Source organism: Chiloscyllium punctatum, chromosome 9 (assembly GCF_047496795.1).
Source record: "Chiloscyllium punctatum isolate Juve2018m chromosome 9, sChiPun1.3, whole genome shotgun sequence".
Taxonomy (NCBI): Eukaryota; Metazoa; Chordata; class Chondrichthyes; order Orectolobiformes; family Hemiscylliidae; genus Chiloscyllium; species Chiloscyllium punctatum.
In genome coordinates, this window is record NC_092747.1 from 67,726,964 (window position 1) to 67,745,889 (window position 18,926).

The following is an 18,926-nucleotide window of genomic DNA, read 5'->3' on the forward strand; positions in this document are numbered from 1 at the left end:
ATGCATATACAAGGAATGGCAGAATATGGATCAAGGGCAGGCAGAAGGGATTAGTTTAATTTGGCATCATGTTCAGCACAGGAGAAAGTGAGGACTGCAGATGCTGGAGACCAGAGTTGAAAAGTGTGGTGCTGGAAAAACACAGCAGGCCAGGCAGCATCTGAGGAGCAGGAGAATCAACGTTTCGGGCATAAGCCCTCCTTCAGGAATGAGGCCGGTGTGCCAAGCGGGCTGAGATTAAAAAGGTAAGGGGAGGGACGCTGTGAATATGATAGGTGGAAGGAGGTGAGGGCGAGGATGATAGGCTGGAGAGGAGGTCGGGAAGAAGATTGCAGGTCAAGTGGGCATTGCTGAATCCGGGGGTTGGGACTGAGATAAGGTGGGGGTAGGGTTCCGAGGTGGAAAATGAGGCGCTCTTCCTCCAGGTGTCATGTGGTCAGGGTCCGACGATGGAGGAGGCCAAGGACCTGCATGTCCTTGGTGGAGTGGGAGGGGGAGTTGAAGTGTTCAGCCACGGGGCGGTTGGGTTGGTTGGTGTGGGGGTTCCAGAGGTGTTCCCTGAAACATTCCACAAGTAGGCGGCCTGTCTCCCTAATGTAGAGGAGACCACATCGGGTGCAGCGAATACAGTAAATGGTGTGTGTGGAGGTGCAGGTGAATTTGCGACGGATATGAAAGGATCCATTGAGGCCTTGGAGGGAGGTGAGGGGGGAGGTATGGGTGCAAGTTTTGCACTTCCTGCGGTTGCATGGGAAGGTGACGGGAATGGAGGTTGGGTTGATGGGGGAGGGGGGGGGGTGTGGACCTGACGAGGCAGTCGAAGAGGGAGTGGTCACTCCGTAATGCTGATAGTGGTGGGGAGGGAAATATATCCCTGGTGGTGGGGTCTGTTTGAAGGTGGCGGAAATGACTGAGGATGATATGATGATATGATGTATCCGGAGGTTGGTGGGGTGGAAGTTGAGGACCAGTGGGGTTCTGTCCTGGTGGCAATTGGAGGGGCGGGGTTCAAGGGCGGAGGTGTGGGGAGTGGAGGAGATGCAGTGGAGAGCATTGTCGACCATGTCGGAGGGGAAATTGTGGTCTTTGAAGGAGGAGGCCATTCGGGTAGTTCGGTAGTGAAATTGGTTCTCCTAGGAGCAGATGCGGCGGAGGCAAAGGAATTGGGAATATGGGATGGCGTTTTTACAGGGGGCAGGGTGGGAGGAGGTGTAATCTAGATAGCTGTGGGAGTCAGTCGATTTGTAGTAAATGTCTGTGTTGAGTCGGTCGCCTGAGATAGAAATGGAGAGGTCTAGAAAAGGGGAGGGAAGAATCTGAGATGGTCCAGGTAAATTTGAGGTCGGGGTGGAAGGTGTTAGTAAAGTGGATGAATTGTTCAACCTCCTCGTGGGAGCATGAGGTAGCGTCAATACAATCATCGATGTAGCAGAGTAAAAGGTGGGGGGTGGTGCCAGTGTAGCTGCGGAAGATGGACTGTTCCACATATCCGATGAAGCAGCAGGCATAGCTGGGGCCCACGTGGGTGCCCATGGCTACTCATTTACTGTATCTGCTGCATCTGATGTGGTCTCCTACACATTGGGGAGACAGGCTGCCTACTTGCGGAATGTTTCAGGGAACACCTCTGGGACACCCGCACCAACCAACCCAACTGCCCTGTGGCGGAACACTAACTCCCCCTCCCAGTCCACCAAGGACATGCAAGTCCTTGGCCTCCTCCATCGCCAGACCCTGACCACATGACGCCTGGAGGAAGAACGTCTCATCTTCCGCTTAGGAACCTTCCAACCACACGGGATGAATGTAGATTTCTCCAGCTTCCTCATTTCCCCTCTCCCCACCTTATCTCAGTCCCAACCCCCAGATTCAGCACTGCCCTCTTGACCTGCAATCTTCTTCCTGACCTGTGCGCCCCCACCCCCTCTCCAGCCTATCACCCTCACCTCTTTCCACCTATTGTATTCCCAGCGCCCCTCCTCTAAATTCCCTTCCCCCTACCTTTTATCTCAGCCTGCTTGGCACACCAGCCTCATTCCTGAAGGGCTTATGCCCGAAACATCGATGCTCCTGCTCCTCAGATACTGCCTGGCCTTCTGTGTTTTTCCAGCACCACATTTTTCAAATCATGTTCAGCACAACATTGATGGCCGAAGGGCCTGTTCCTGTGCTGTACATGCTGAATGTTCACGTCGCGTCAGATGAGGGATCAATATAGAACTGTGCCATAGATCAACATGCCCACTCCCTTGAATGGTTACTGTGGATAACCAAAACAAGCTTTCTAGTTTTGAGTCTGCACTGCAAGGGAAGTCACGCCATATGTACTGTCAGTCTGTGGGAGACATTTTGTTTCCCCCTTGGCTTGCTACAGTGTTCAGTCATAGCTCAACACAAGATGGAGGAACAGCACTCATTTTACAGCCAACATTTCCTCTAAGCTGTGTGACTGTGCATGCGGCCAGTTGCTCCAAAATGTCCATGCAGTCATCAGCATGCCAACACCACTGCAGCACCAACTTGTAGTTCTGGAAGTTGTTGGCCAGCACAGACCTCAGAAGTTCATACAGACGAAAAAACAAAATAGCTGGAACACTGTTTACAGCCCTTACGACACAACTTTGATTTCTACAACCTCAAAGAATGACACCTATTTTCCCATTTCTCATCCAACTCCACTCTCCCCCAGTCAGGCTTAAGTGTGTCTTGTTGGCGTGCTCTCAGCAAAAATGTTCCCCTTTTCCTTTTCACAGCTAACATTTACATCTATTTTACATATTCATCACTGCTTTCTCATATCACCTTGACTTTGTCTTTTGCTCTGGACACACTCCCCAGTAATTTCATTTGTTCCTCCTCCCCTCTGTCACTGGTAAAAGAACCATCACTTTTGAGCTCATTTCAATTTTGCAGTCATAATGGCTTCAAAGTGTTAACACTGTTCGCTCCATCAATGCTGGCAGACATCCTGATTTTCTCCAGCACTTTGTCATTATATCTTATTTCCAGCACCTGCAATATTTTGCTTTTATTCAAGTACTGAAGTCTGTTAGTCTGGCTGAGGGAGCAAAATGCTAACAGGGAAGGCAGGGCCACTGTAGGCATCCAGGTAATGCAAAGTGAATGTGCATGCAATCATTGACCATGGAATGGGCCCGGAGATGTTGATACTGGCTATTCAAGATGAAGGTCAGGAGGAGCAAGCAGCAAATTGGAGTCGGTATGTACCTGCTTCAAATTACGTATGAGTATTCAATTTCCATTTAATGAATGGTAGAATGGGAGCCTGGATATCAATGATGAGAGTTTAGGTAGGAATGAGAGTGATAACAATTGATAATCTCCATGAATAGCCCTCTCATCACTCACTATCTTGACCTTGCTCAATTTCTCAGGTGTTTCTCATTGTAGCTAAAGTCATTCAGGGCCTGGGAAAATTGCACCTATTTTCTCACATTTATCTAAATTATCTACTTCAATTTCTATTTATGATTGCATCACTGCATGACCATTATCAGCGGGGTACTAGCACAATCTAATATGTTTGCAGTGTAAACCTGAACAATGAAATACTGTTGCCTTTGTCATTTTGCACAAGGATCTGAGCTTCCCTAAAATTCAAGCAGTAAAAGCACCCTCTTCTGCAAATACGTAGTTAGTCACCAAGTTAAAGCAATGAAAATCAATGTAGATTTTAAAACAACATTAATTTTTGGGATGTGGGTGTCAAGGGCTGGGTCAGGATTTATTGCCCATAATACAGAGTGATGGGATATTTTCTTAAACCATTCAATCCACTGGGCATAGGGATATTTAGAAGGGAGTTCCAGGATATTTGGAAGGGAGTTCCAGGATTGTGACACAGTGCCAGTAAAGGAATAGGGATATTAGTCCCAAGTCAGGAAGGTGGGTAGCTTGAAGGAGAACTTTCGGATGGTGTTCATACGCATCTGCTGTTGTGCTTCTAGCTGGTATAGGTACAGTGCATCTTGTAGATGATAAACATTGCTGGCTACTATACTGGTGAAGGGAGAGAGTGGTGAAGATTGTAGATGGGGTGCCAATCAAGCAGGATGTTTTGCCTTGCATGGTGACAAGTCTAGAGTGATGGAGCTACAATCATCCAGGAAAATAGAGAGTATTGCATTATACTCTTGATTTGGGCCTTGTAGATGGTGGACAGGTTTGGGAAGACAGGTATTGAGCTATTTGCCACACAGAATTCCTAGCCTCTGATATGCTCTTGTAGCCACACTATTTTACTACCTTAGACCAAGTCAATTAGAGAGGTTTGTATACAACAAGAGGAAAATCTTCTGACTGTAATCAGTAACAATTTGGCGTGTAAATTTACATCTTTTCTCAAGAAGTCAAGAGGTTTTTCTTGCCACACTCTTATTTGGTGTAACAATTCAGTTTTACCTTACTGATGAAAGCATATTGCAGAGTAAGTTTAGATTAGAACTGTGGAAGAATTGGTTCATAATTTGTTCCCTGAATAGCTGCGTAAAGTGCAAGTACTGTAAGCTAAGTACAACACATAAAACCTAATGCCTCAAGTTTGGTTTTCCCATGTTGTTCAGCATCACTGGTGAATGTATTTAGGGGATAAGGTACAAGCTTTCTGGTATATGAATAAAAATGGTTTAGAGGGATATGGGCCAAATGCTGACAAATAGGACTAGGTCAGATTGGGATATCTGGTCCAACTCATCTGTGCCAACCTAATGGTCTGTTTCTGTGTTGTATGACTTGGACAACCAAAACAGTACTTAAATAATGTATTTTAAGTATCACATTGTCCAAAATATGTCAAGAACCTTTGAGATACTATTTCACATGTAAATGAAAACATACAGAAATTCAGCACACAAGAAAGAAAAAAAAACTACACCTTACTGCATTGGAAACAAGCAGCTGTGAAAAAACCTACCTGCAAATAGACCAGCTACAGCAGGGGGCTCAGTTCTAAACTGGGAAGCATTAGAATAGGCTGGAGGACCACAGAAGGAATCTGACAGATAAATGTGCAAAGAAATAGGACAGAAAAATAAGTAGATGTTACTTTGCAGAGGATTGAAGATAAGTAGAAATAAGACAGAGAGAAGTCCAATTAATTGTTAGTTGGATGTAGTAAGCTAACTAAGCCACACAGACATTTTTCAGCTTTTTTTTAAAAAAGCAGATTATTAACCTATAACTATAATTCCATTTTTGTTTTAGACATCAAGACATTGATAGGTAACTCCTAAACAGTAATGAGTACTTTCATTGAATACACCAAACTACTGACAAAACAGTTATTTTAGCTGACTGCGTTTTAGCATATTTTCACATGTACAAAGTAAAAAAGGTCTCAGATTCACAATGTGATACACCTCCTCTCCACCATTTTAAAACTGCCAAAGCTCAACAGTAAACACCAAACACATGACAACACAGCACAGAACATACATGTACTCATCTAAATTGGAAAAAAAAGGAAGTCTGGTATTTTGTTTTAAATACAATCGTTAAAGTTATTTTGTTCAAATAAACAATCAAAAATCAGGTAAAGCCAATTGAGAAAATATTTGATTGAGATTTCTATAGTAAAGAAAGAGCAAAATATTAATTTGTCCACCAAATCAAAAACAAAAATCCAAAGACAGAAAGAGATGAATAAAAAGGAAATCAAAATGAAAACCTTGCATCTTAATGCATGTAACACTTCACCTCCAAACAACTTGTGAACTTTTAACACTTTTGCTGACAAACAGTAATTTGCAGATAACAAAGTTCAACAAATAATGTTTGATTCATAATTTTGCTTGTGTTAGTTGAGAAAATAAATGTTCAGAACATATCTGAAACACAATAAATGCTCAAAGGAGCCTCAAACAAATGTACTGAAAAAAAAGAAACCAACATGAGAAAAAATGTGATCAAACATAAGATTTAGTTTTTGTTATAAAAAGGTATTTTGAATAGTGAGCTTCATTTGAACTCTGACAACTTGAGACTCTGAAACAAAGGTGCAAAGAGTTGATAAAACTACACAACAGTAGTCAAGCACAACACATCAAACACAATTCAGGAGGTGATAGACAACACTGGAAAAATATTGTAACCTAAGTGTGGAGCAAAGTCGTGAAGAATTTAGAAACAGGTTTAAACATTTCAATTGAACATGGTGTTCAGCTTCAAAAAACTTTGACTCGTCCAAGAACGGATGATGCAAAAGTACAGTACTCTAAATATCACAAAGACATGACGTGGAGGTGCTGGTGTTGGACTGGGGGTAGGCAAAGTTAAAAATCACATGACACCCGCTCCATCAGGTAGCTACACTCCGAAAACTTGTACTTTCAAATAAACCTGTTTGACTACAATCTGGTGTCATGTGATTTATCACAAAGACAGTTAGGTCAAAAGGGATTAGTGCTCAGTGTACATGTGGAAATCAGCTACATATCTATAGATGATAGCACTGAAGGCATTTAGACAAAGTGATGGGCAGTAACAATAGATACTGATGGGATCCTCGAAGTGACAATGCAGGATACAGTTGCTGCTACAGATAAATTATTCTCATCATATTCGTTGCAACGCCAGAGGGAAAACAGTTTTTAAAAAAGTGCAGAGACTTGCATTTATGTAACACTTTTCATAATAATTGAGTACCTTACTTGTCTTTAGAATAGGTAAATTAGATTTTTTAAACCAGCAAACAAACCCTCAGTTTAGCATCTCATTGAAAAGACAGTGCAGCACACCCATTATTGTGTACTGGAATGTCAGCCTTGACTTTTGCACTCAAGTCTGAAATTGGAACTTGAACCCAGAACCTTACAACCCAAAAGTAAGAGTGTAACCAATTGAGCCCCAGATGATTTTAAAAAAATACCAGGAAATGAATGTATTAGTTATACTGGAGCTCCATTTTTGAGTATACAAATCAGACCGTTATATGTAATTTGCAAGTTTTTTTTGTTTTTCCTTCTGGGAATTTTGTGAAATAGATGGCTTAAGAGCACTTGACAAAAAAAAAGGTTGGGCATTAAAAGTCACAGATAGACAGATGAAACACTTCCAATTTGGTGTAGAGATGAATGACAGTATACTGATAAGAGTAAAAATGGTTGCAAATACGGAATTCCTCGGAAAGAACAGAGAGCAAATGTAGATAATGCTGTGGAAAAGGTCAGTCCAAAGTCTGGCTAACTCAGTCTTGAGTATATCAAATGATTGAACGTCCAAACATCAATTTTCAGAAGGAATTTCTCATTTCAAATGTTAAATGGGAGACCATTTATTTTAAAAGTATGCCCTCTAGTTCTGGTTCTTCCCCTGCCCACACTTTTCCAAACACTGCCAGAACCTTATACTTCTATAAAGAGCACCTTTCATTCTTCTGAACCCCACCAAGTATGGATCAATCTGCTCAAGCTCTTATATTAAATCAATGGCGACATGTTCATTTGGAGAACTAGCGCAGATATGCTTACTAGTCAAAGGTTCTACAACACAGCTCTTGTATTTAACATCTTGACTATTAAAAGACAAGTAACCCATATGAAGAGGGGTTGAGTAGATTAGGTTTATTTTCACGAGAAAAAAGTAGATTGAGAGGGGGGGGACCTGATTGAGGTTTACAAAATCATGAAGGGTATAGAAAGGGTGGATTAGATTAGATTACTTACAGTGTGGAAACAGGCCCTTCGGCCCAACAAGTCCACACCGATCCGCCGAAGCGCAAACCACCCATACCCCTACATTTACCCCTTACCTAACACTAAGAACAATTTAGCATGGCCAATTCACCTGACCTGCACATCTTTGGACTGTGGGAGAAAACCGGAGCACCCGGAGGAAACCCACGCAGACACGGGGAGAATGTGCAAACTCCACACAGTCAGTCGCCTGAGGCGGGAATTGAACCCAGGTCTCTGGCGCTGAGGCAGCAGTGCTAACCACTGTGCCACCGTGCCGCCCCAAAGAGACAAGCTTTTTCCCCAGAGTGAAGGATTCAATGACGAGAGGTCATGCTTTCAAGGTGAGAGGTGGAAAGTTTAAGGGGGATACATGCGGCATCTGGAATGTGTTGCCAGCAGACGTGGTAGAGGCAAGCACGGTAGATTCAAACATCTGGACAGATGCATGAGTAGGTGGGGAGCAGAGGGATACAAATGCTTAGGAATTGACCGACAGGTTTAGACAGGACATTTGGATCGGCTCAGACTTGGAGGGCCGAAGGGCCTGTTCCTGGGCTGTAAAGTTTCTTTGTTCTTTTGTTCTATATGCTTTCTTAATCACCTTTCTGCTGCTTTCAAAGATTTGTGGATATATACAAAGGTCCCTCTGATCTTCTGTACTTTCTAAGCAACATATACTCCCCTGCCTTGATGGGCCTCCCAAAATGAATCACCCCTCACACTTTTCAGAAGTAAATTCTATTTGCCACTGTTTAGCCCATTGACACGGTCCTGTAGTCCAAGGCTTTCCTCCCAATTTAAATATCACCAATTTTTGCGTTTTCTATGAACTTAGTGATCACAGCTCCTACACTCATGTTGTGATAATTAGTGTACACAGACAGACACATGACTGCAGTCACAAAAACATCCCAACCATCATCCTCTACTACCTGCCACTAAGCCAATTTTGGATTCAATTCACTAAACTGTCCTGAATCCAATGGGCTCTTAATGTCTCAACCAGCCTGCCAAATGAGACCTTGCCAAAAGCCTTACTGAAGTTCACATATACAACATTAACTACACAACCCTCATTTGTACACCCAACCAGTTAAATTCAAATGAAATGTTAGACATGATCTTCCCATGACAAAGTTATACTGATCAACCCTGATTAATCCTTATTGCTCAAGTGGCATTAATTCTAGGCAAAAGTGAAGACTGCAGATGCTGGAAATCAGAGTCTAGATTACAGTGGTGCTGGAAAAGCACAGCAGGTCAGGCAGCATCCGAAGAGTAGGAAAATCGACGTTTCAGGCAAAAGCCCTTCATCAGGACTCTGGCAATTAATTCTGTCCTTCAGAATTTCTCTCATAGGTTTCCTACCACAGATGTTAGATTTTCTGGTCTGTAATTTCCTGGTTTATCCCTACAATCCTTAGAATTATATAGAGTCATACAACACAGAAACAGACCCTTTGGTCCACCCAGTCCATGCTGAAGATGATTCCACCTGCTTGCTCCTAGTCCACATGCCTCCAAACTTTTCTTATTCATTAATTTATCCAAATGTATTTTAAATGCTGTAATTGTACCCATATCCACCACTTCCCTCAGGAAGCTCATTCCACACACTAACCACCCTGTCTAAAAAAAAAATCATGTCTTTAACTCACTATCCTCTCACCTTAAAAATGTGTTCCCTAGTCTTGAAATTCCCCATCCTTGGCAAAGACAACTACCATTAACCTTATCTATACCCCTCATTATTTTATAAGCTCTATAAGGTCACCTCTCAACTTCCTACGCTCCAATGAGAAAAATCCCAGTCTATTCAGCCTTTCCTTATAACTCAAACCTTCCAAACCTGGCAACATCCTCCTAAATCTCTTCTGATCCCTCTCCAGCTTAATAATATCCTTCCTAGAACTAGATAACCAGAACTGGACACCGTATTCCAGAAGAGGCCTAACCAATGTCCTGCACAATCTCAGCATGACTTCCCAACTCCTATACTCAAAGGCCTGGCCAATGAAGGCAAGCCTGACAAGTGGCTTTTTAATCTTCTTGAATAGCGGCACACATTAGCTGTCCTCCAGCATACTGGTACCCTTTGTAGCCACAGAAGATTTGAAAATTAACATTAGAGCTCCTACACTCTCCTCCCACATAAGTCCAGGATGCATCTCAACTGGGCCTGAGATTTAACCACTTTTAAGCATGTTAAAACTGATATTACCTTCTCAAAGCTAATTTGTTCAGATTTATCGGACTACTATTTCCCAGATTTTTAAACCTCCACTGTCCTTCTCTATTTGGAATAGAGATACAAGTAGTCATTTAAAATCAGCTGTATATTCAGGCTCAAAAACAGATTGCTACTTTGGTCCCTAATAGACTCTGACTATTTTCTGATCTCTAAAATACTTCTAAAATGCCATTGGATTAATTCTGGACATTACCCACTAGTATTTTGTCATATTTTCTCTGTGCACCTAATTTCTTTGTTAAGTAAGCTCTGACATTTTCTCTAGTTCCCTAGGACATCAGCTTTTTGTGCTGTGAGTATCTACCATAAGCTTCCATTTTTTTTTCTTATCCAAACTTGTGCATCCCTTCACATTAAGGTTTCTCCGCACTCGTTGGTCTCATGCTTCACATTTACATGAAGATGTTGGGTCTGCAGCCTCACTTTTACTCAGCTGAATGTCTCCTATTGCTCTGATATATCTTCCTCAGAAGTTTCCTTTGGTGCTGTAACAATTCTGTGAACTCAAAGATAATCTCAGTGCAGGATGTTTTGACAGCTGGAGAAGACTACTGACTTTGGTTAATCAACATCTTTAAGCAGGCATAGAATCTAATAGGCAACGTTACTGTGGGTATGAGTTGACATGGAGGGTATGAGGTGCTATGGGAAATCAGTGGGGGTTATGAATTAGCTTGGAGTTGGAATGGAGAGAGACGGAAAAGCCATTGTTGAGACCTTTAGAATTTACGCTTCACAAGATCCCGGAATTCAGACTCCGGCTCAAAACCACACAAGGAGCCAAGAACCACGAGTCCTTGAGATGCTGAAATACCTCTGAAAATTGGAAGCTGGGGCTGTACTGTGGAATGGTGACACTAAGAAATGTCTACCCCTTCAAAGGGGGTGGTGGCCAGTTGAGAACTGCAGGGTGTAGATTTGCTATCCATACTGTCTGAATGGAGTTTGAAGAAAGAGATTAGGTGAGCTTTGCTCTGAAGAAAAGGGGAGAAACTCAAGTGCAGAGATTTAGCCGAGGAATACTGGGATAGGTAGGTGTACAGACAGCATGGAGGAGTTTCACTGGGACAGAGAGATTGCAGATAGGATGAAGGACAATAGGAAAAAGGATTTTTCAGAGATTGATGATAGTTTTGAAAGGGAATGTAACATTTGACAATACACACCTTCAACCTGCATGGTGAAATTTATTCAAATTCCCTGAAATAACTTCTATAAAAGTCTTAAACCATACAATCGTTTAGTTTAACAAATTCAATTTTCAAGGGGAAGCATGAAAAAGTGACAATTAATCCAGACAGCATAAAATAAAACTTCTGGGGTGTTTTTCTAAAAACATGTATAGTCAGACAGAATATGAAAATTTCAGCTAAATTTCAAGAGTAAACGGAGTAGTAATAGTCTCTGGGTTACTCAATGAACGTGGGTAATGAATATTTCTTGTGTCAGGGATAAACAAACAACTATTAAAAAAAAAACAAGTATTTAAGAGTGCCACAGTGATACTTAAAATGTATAATATTTTTAAAGTTGCCACTATTTATTTACCACTCAGGAGCAAATTATTTCTACATTAAGATATTCCTTACAGTATAGTACAACTTCTGAAGTACAAGGAACTATTTTCTTACTATTTGGAATTCAGAAATTTTGGAAGACAAGACAATTCTGCTTATTACCAATTCTTTTAGTTAGAATCATATGCGTTTACTTTGGTTAACCTGGCCTGTTGTCACTTAGGAATACGGTTGTACTGAGTTACCTTGCAAATTGATGTTTCCCTAATCCTAGATAAAGATCTAAATAGAACTTATTCCAAATGACTTACATGCACAATGGGAAGTCCAATCTTGCTTCTAGGTGCAAGAGGTATATGTCAAACTGAAGTTGGAGGAGTTCCTTGCTCTCTTGTAACTACAGCAGGAGGCAAGGGTTTTCCAAAATTGTGAATATCAATAATATTTTCTGCAACTTCCCTGGGTGCTAATTAGAATGGCTCAAGCCAGGAATCTGACTAATTATATTGCCTCTCTGAAAGCAACTCTTCCAGCAATCATCCAATATTAATGAGTCAAATTTATATGGAAAGTGGCACGTACATGCATATTTTCCTTGTCAAAGGGCATATCGTTTATTGAAAAAGATAATGCTGGGTGCTATCATTGCAGCTTGTTCTTGGAAATGCATACTATGTGTATGTAAATTACAAGAGTTTTCCAGAAGAAATAAAGTGAATCTAAAATAAAGTGAAGTTTTGACAGATCACTTTTTATTGATTTAAGGAAAAATTGTATATCACCTCCTGTTAAGACACACAAACAGTATACTAGTGAATAAATGTAATGAAAAATCTGCAAATAATGAATGATCCAAATAATGTCAATAAACTGAACAAATTCTTAAGAATTGACCTACTTGAATTTTTTTTTAACCTCTGATATAAATTAAGAAGCACAGAACATTACTGAATAATGTCTGTATAAGTTGGATTACTCAATCAGAAGGACAGGACTCGCTCAACTACTTCATTCTTAAAGAAAAAAAACATTGTTTTTATTACTTTTCAAAGTATTGTGCTATGTTTTCTTAAAGCAGAAAACATAGATATTGTACTGGAAAATCTTTCCATCGGAATACCTGAGACAAAACGGTCAATCCGAGGAGTGTATTCATATTTTGTGGCAACAGTAGAACTTGGCTCAGTAAAAGGATTGAAATGATCTGGAGAATCAAGAAATCGCATGTCTTCATAGATTCAAATTCTTGAAGTACTAAATAAGTTCTAACAGTAAATTTTAATTGGTCCTGGTAGAGAATATAACTAAATAGGTAAGTCTTTACCAAACATTTCATGGCTATGCGTCCTAGAAGTAAAGGTCACACCATCTGAGAAGGCGACAGTGGTATTTAGAACTTCATCAGCTTTCGTAAGAAAAGGATTTAAACTTGGAATGACTTCATCACCAGCACCAGAGGAGGAGAAAGGATCTATAAGCAGCAACAGTGAAGAAAGCAACAAAACAAGGAAAAGCAAAAAAACAAATCAGGTCACAAGACAGAAAAACCATTGTAGTCAACGGACATACATTCAATATTTGAACACTTCAACTCAAGGAGCCTTATTCTTGCTAAATTTGTGAAACTGTTTGCCAGTACTAGCAAATTTCAATCCTAAGTCTAAAAATTACATTATCAATGACATCAGCGTAATAAGCTCTACAGACTGGGCACTAGTTACAAAGTATACATATACTCAATATTCCTAGAAATTTCAAACTGTTTCCATAAACATGTCATATCCTTTAAGACAGTTTGTTCAGACACAGAAACAAGAGCATAAATACTGGAAGTTGCTCCATTCACAGTTCCTTGTTCTTGTTTCACCATGCATGACCAGCAATGGAAATTTTTAAACCGTACACAGACTTTTTGGATCAACACATTTGCATCAAATTCAGTCCTCCTTTGGTAAAGAATTATGCTGCAACTTATTATGTTTCAATGTTAAACTTAAGAGAAATTCCTCTGTCCAAAACAAAAAGGGGAAAGGTTAGGGAGGCAACAGTTCTTTTTCTTTTTCCTTCCTCGCACATAGAGACAGCACAGTGTAAAGAAAAACAAGTATCACAGGTACAAGAAAAAAGTGACTACCAACTTTGACTGAAAAAAGAACAAACATGCATTGGCTTCAACTTATCACATGCATAATTTGACATGTTAGCCAAATCCAACCACCTTGGATATAACATTCACAAATTTCAGTGCAACTCTCACAGTAGCAGCTTTAACTTAAAATAAGCAGAACATTGTCATTGCTACCAGAGTTCAACATCAAAACTACACAGTCATAACTGCAAATCTTCATAACCTGTGTATGTTAAACTATTTGTAAATATTGCATGATATAAAGATATCAATTGTTGATCAGCCATTCAGCAATAACAAATTAAGAACCTCAGCACTTAACCAACATCTCTTACATTCTTCTGTTAAAAGAACCCTTTTTCAAAAAAAATCACAAATAGCATCCTGAAGTGCCCTCATTACAGTATTACTAACAGTTGCTCCAGCATAGAGTCAAGTTGCAATTAAGCTAACATATAATTAAAACAAAAGGAATTTTGATAGCTAGATACTCAGTGCAACCCAATCTCCCGCTGAATCTTTCAGTGTATTATTCCAAATCAAATGGTTGGGAGTCTGACAAAAATGAATTCTCATACTGCTGCATTGGTTAGGGATTTTTTTTTGTAAACCTTCATTCATTAGCTGCAATACATTCAAAATATTTTATAATTTGACATGCATCAAGTCAAATGTGAGAAAAGTAAAATATACAGAATTAATTCTTGCACCAATGCCCAGATACATTCTGCTGTCAAGCCCAACTTATCTGGGTGATCATTCAGGAGAAACTGAAGCTAGTTTTAAAATTGAAACCGGAGTAGTGAAATAACAAAACTGTGTAATTAAATAAGCACACATACATTACCATGTTGTTATTTCCTAATCCCCCAATTTCACTTGGTATTCCAACACATTGATATTCTTTGAATGTTGCCCAGGTGCAAATATCTAACTGACTGCTGGAGATATGAATATACTATTTGGAAAGGAATTCCAGTGACTAGCTGTCAAATTTTGCTAATGTTGTTCAAGTATGGATTGGTACAGAATGAATGTCCAGCATCAGCACTTGCACTAAATTAGCAAGAACTCCAGACACATGTATGATCACATTACTGCATTTCGTTTTCCCCCCTTGTTGGTGTCACAAAATGGAATTTTGGCCTCTTGAAAATTGGGAGTATGTAGTTTGACTCAGCTGCTAATTTAATCATTTGTTAAAATGTTTAATCATGAGTAAGTTGACTAAAAACAATGGTATTTGGATTCTCTAAGATAATAACCACCACTCATTTTCTCAGATAGCAGGTGCTAGTAATTGTTATCACTTATACCTCCTTGGGGCACATCTTTATTTACGGATTCTAATACAAACACTTTTTCCTTAAAAGTATCATCACTTTTTCTACTTGAAATCATTCCTGTTTTCCACCCTCCGTTCTAATGCTGACCATTTTGGGCCATTAACTGATGGCTCATTCCACAATTATTATATCAGTTTAAGACATTTTTGCACAATAATTTTCATCGATTCCTTCAGCCTATTCCCAAAAGAAAACTCAGATCTCCTCCAATGTTCTTGAGTGTATCACTAGAACATACAAGAGAGATTTGCCATAATTTGTCCAAAATGGTCCTCCCCATTGAATGGAAAAACTAAACCTTTGTATAGCACAGAGACATTAAAGTTGTAGCAGGGTTAAAATGAAGCTACATCAGAACATTATTTCAACAAGCCAACACACTCTGCAACACACAGGAATTATGCAAAGCAGAGGGAAATCACCTATACCGTGTATTCAAAAAGAATGGGTACCCAATGAACACAGTCCGCCGATTTCTCAACAACAAACCCAAACAAGCAGACAAAACACGCCCAGAAACCCTAGCCACTCTCCCCTACATCAAAAGACATCTCAGAAATCACTGCCAGACTACTCAGACCCCTTGGCATCATGGTAGCCCACAAATCCACCAACACACGAAAACAGCAGCTAATGAACTTGAAAGACCAACAAGCAAAACTAATGTCATTTACAAAATACTGTGCAAGAACTGTAACAAATACTACATTGGATAAACAGACAGAAAACCAGCCACTAGGATACATGAACATCAACTCGCCACAAAACGACATGACCCTCTCTCACTAGTATCCTTACATACAGATAAGGAAGGACACCACTTTGATCAGGACAGGAATTCCTAGAAGCATAGCATTCCAACCAGAACTCGATCAACAAACATATCAAGTTAGACCCCATCTACCACCCCTGAGAAAAAGAAGAAATGGTAACACCACAGGTAATGACATCACCAACCCAAAGAAACCCAAACATATAAAGAAAAAGCAGGAATCTTCAACAGTGTTTCACCCGAAGGCCCACTGAAGATGTTACCTAGCAGGGTGACAAAACATCTGGAAATTAACCTCCCAGCTCAGCGAGCAAACCGACATCCAGGTTAAAACAAGTCTAGAATCCCGACAGAGCAAAAAGAGGCCAAATGGCCCATCAAGTTTGCATCAATCCTCCGAAGAGCACCCCACTCTAGTAAATTTTGCCATGGTTTTACATCCCTACACACTACAAGGAAATTTAGAATGGCCAATCCTTCTAACCTGCACAGCTTTGGACTGTGGGAGGAAACCATAGCACCTGGAGAAAATCCCTGCACATGTGGGCAGAAGGCATAAACTCCACACAGTCATCCAAGGTTGGAATCAAACTAGGGTCCTTGGCATTTGGAGGCAGTACTGCTAACTACCGAGCCACCATATCACCCTTCAAAACACCAATTTAAAAAATGGAATGCATCCAAAGCATTATTGGCCGATGAAAATAGATTAACATTAAATATTGTTAAAACCAGACTGCCTAGTAGTAATGCCACTGGACTGGTAATCCAGAGGCCCAGACTAATGCTCTGGAACATGGGTTCAAAAATGATTACTCAATTAATAAAATCTGGAATTGAAAGATTAAGTCTTGGCGACAAAGACAGATTTTACTAATTGACAAAAATTTAACTCATTCGCTAACTTTTTATTTAAATAAAGGGAAGGAAATCCGCCATCCTCACTTGGTCTGGCCTGTACACGTGACTCCAGATCTGTACCAATGTGAATACTACTTACTTATCCTCTGAAATCAGTCAATATCTTGCCACATTATCTGATAGGACTGCTGCAAGTTGTTAACCTGGTTTGGGTAGCTTACTGCCACCAATCCTCCTCCGCTCTGCTGAGCTTAGGGCTTATCTAATTATCAGTTGTTCAGATCACAGGGTGAGGTGAAACCAAGAGGATGCTTGTGTAGTATAAAGATAGCTTCTTAGTACAAACTACCTATTAACATGTACAATTCCCAAGGACCATTGTGAGCTGTACAGAATACATTTGCTGCTTTCAGATACTCCTTCAGGACACAACTGTCTCCACCCAAAGACTGTAAAATCATCAAATTCTTTGGTGCTCAATGTAACATGAACATCAACTCCTTCACCACAGATGGGCAAGAAACATGACATCCACAACCCACATGCCTAAAATGTGTTTGAAAACACAATTATCTCAACCAAACACCTGTGAACAGAAATGATCACAAAAACAATACAAGCTACATTCATGGGGGAACCGGCACTGGCTGTTGAAGAGTATTTAACAACTGTGATACTGCAGCTGATAGACCAAATCATTCTTAAGTTTCCTACTTTCTGGTAGCTTGGAAAAATAGATTTTCATAACAAACTTCTCCAAGAATCTGATTAGCTGGTGTGGGATCATGTTCAAATAACAACCGAAACCATTGATTGGCAAAAATAGCCTCTTACATTAGCAACCGCAGTAGCACAGTTCAAGGTGACAATGGAATCCTGAAGTACACTTCTTACAGTAGCCTCTTTATACACCGTTTAAAGTACATTAAAATTCTACCATTATGGTGTTACATAGCTTTATCTATAGTACATAAAAGTTTATAAACAGGAGATTGTTTAAACATTTGTTAAGTATGAGCAAAGTTAGATCTCATGGAATTTAGGGAAAACTTGTCATTTGGATACAGAACTGGCTCAAAGGTAGAAGAGAGAGGGTGGTGGTGCAGGGTCCACTACTTTTCATCACTTATATAAATGATTTGGATGTGGGTTTAAGAGGTATAGTTAGTAAGTTTGCCGATGACACAAAAATTGGAGGTGTGGTGGGCAGCGAAGAAGATTACCTCAGATTACAACATCTGACCAGATGGGCCAATGGGCTGAGAAGTGGCAGGTGGAGTTTAATTCAGATAAATGAGAGGTGCTGCATTTTGGGAAAGCAAATCTTAGCAGGACTTCTACACTTCATGGTAAGGTCCTAGGGAGTGTTGCTGAACAAAGAAACCTTGGAGTGCAGGTTCATAGCTCCTTGAAAGTGGAGTCGTAGGTAGATAGGATAGTGAAGGTGGCGTTTGGTATGCTTTCCTTTATTGTTCAGAGTATTGAGTACAGGAGTTGGGAGGACATGTTGCTGCTGTACAGGACATTGGTTCGGCCACTGTTGGAATATTGCATGCAATTCTGGTCTCCTTCCTATCGGAAAGATGTTGTGAAACTTGAAAGGGTTCAGGAAAGATTTACAAGGATGTTGCCAAGGTTGGAGGATTTGAGCTATAGAGAGAGGTTGAACAGGCTGGTGCTGTTTTCCCTGGAGTGTCGGAGGCTGAGGGGTAACCTTTTAGAGATTTATAAAATCATGAGGGGTATGGATAGGATAAATAGACCAAGTCTTTTCCCTGGGGTGGGGGAGTCCAGAACTAGAGGACATAGGTTTAGGGTGAGTGGGGAAAGATATAAAAGAGACCTAAGGGGCAACGTTTTCATGTAGAGGGTGGCACGTGTATGGAATGAGCTGCCAGGTAAAGTGGTGAAGGCTGGTACAATTGCAACATTAAAAGGCATCTGAATGGATATATGAATAGGAAGCATTTGGAGGGATATGGGCCGGGTGCTGGCAGGTGGGACTAGACTGGGTTTGGATAGTTGGTCGGCATGGACGAGTTGGACCGAAGTGTCTGTTTCCGTGCTGTAAACCTCTAGGACTCTATGCTGGCTGCTACTCCTGATAGGATTAAGAGCATTCTGCTTGCATAATTAAGAGGAATTAGTCCTTTTATCCCTTAAGTTAGTAAATGTACCAGATCTATATGCTCTTTTTAGAAATTATACATGTACTTAACAAAAGAATAAAGGATATTAAACAGATTATTGCAGTCAAGTCATGAGATTTGTTTACTATTTGCCAGTGTGAGTTTCACTCATTCATTCATGCAATTTCATGGAAATGCTGTTTTGATAGTAAGTTTAGCGGCCCTGTT

The 18,926-nt window shown here is 40.4% G+C and overlaps 1 protein-coding gene across 11 annotated transcripts in view; it reads right to left on the reverse strand.

Annotated features, from left to right (window-relative positions):
* picalma (phosphatidylinositol binding clathrin assembly protein a) overlaps nt 1–18,926 on the reverse strand; it is a 166,303-nt gene that overhangs the window by 38,616 nt on the left and 108,761 nt on the right. For 4 of the 11 annotated variants that reach the window (XM_072577722.1, XM_072577723.1, XM_072577724.1 and 1 more), the window contains exons 13-15: nt 12,787–12,933; nt 12,583–12,666; nt 4,934–5,014 (exon numbers count right to left, since the gene is read on the reverse strand). The exons of 3 other annotated variants lie outside the window; for them this stretch is intronic. In XM_072577722.1, coding sequence (XP_072433823.1) covers nt 4,934–5,014; nt 12,583–12,666; nt 12,787–12,933 — 312 coding nt within the window. The remainder of the gene's footprint in view (nt 1–4,933; nt 5,015–12,582; nt 12,667–12,786; nt 12,934–18,926) is intronic. 4 more of the 11 variants (XM_072577728.1, XM_072577732.1, XM_072577725.1 and 1 more) reach the window with 3 other exon arrangements.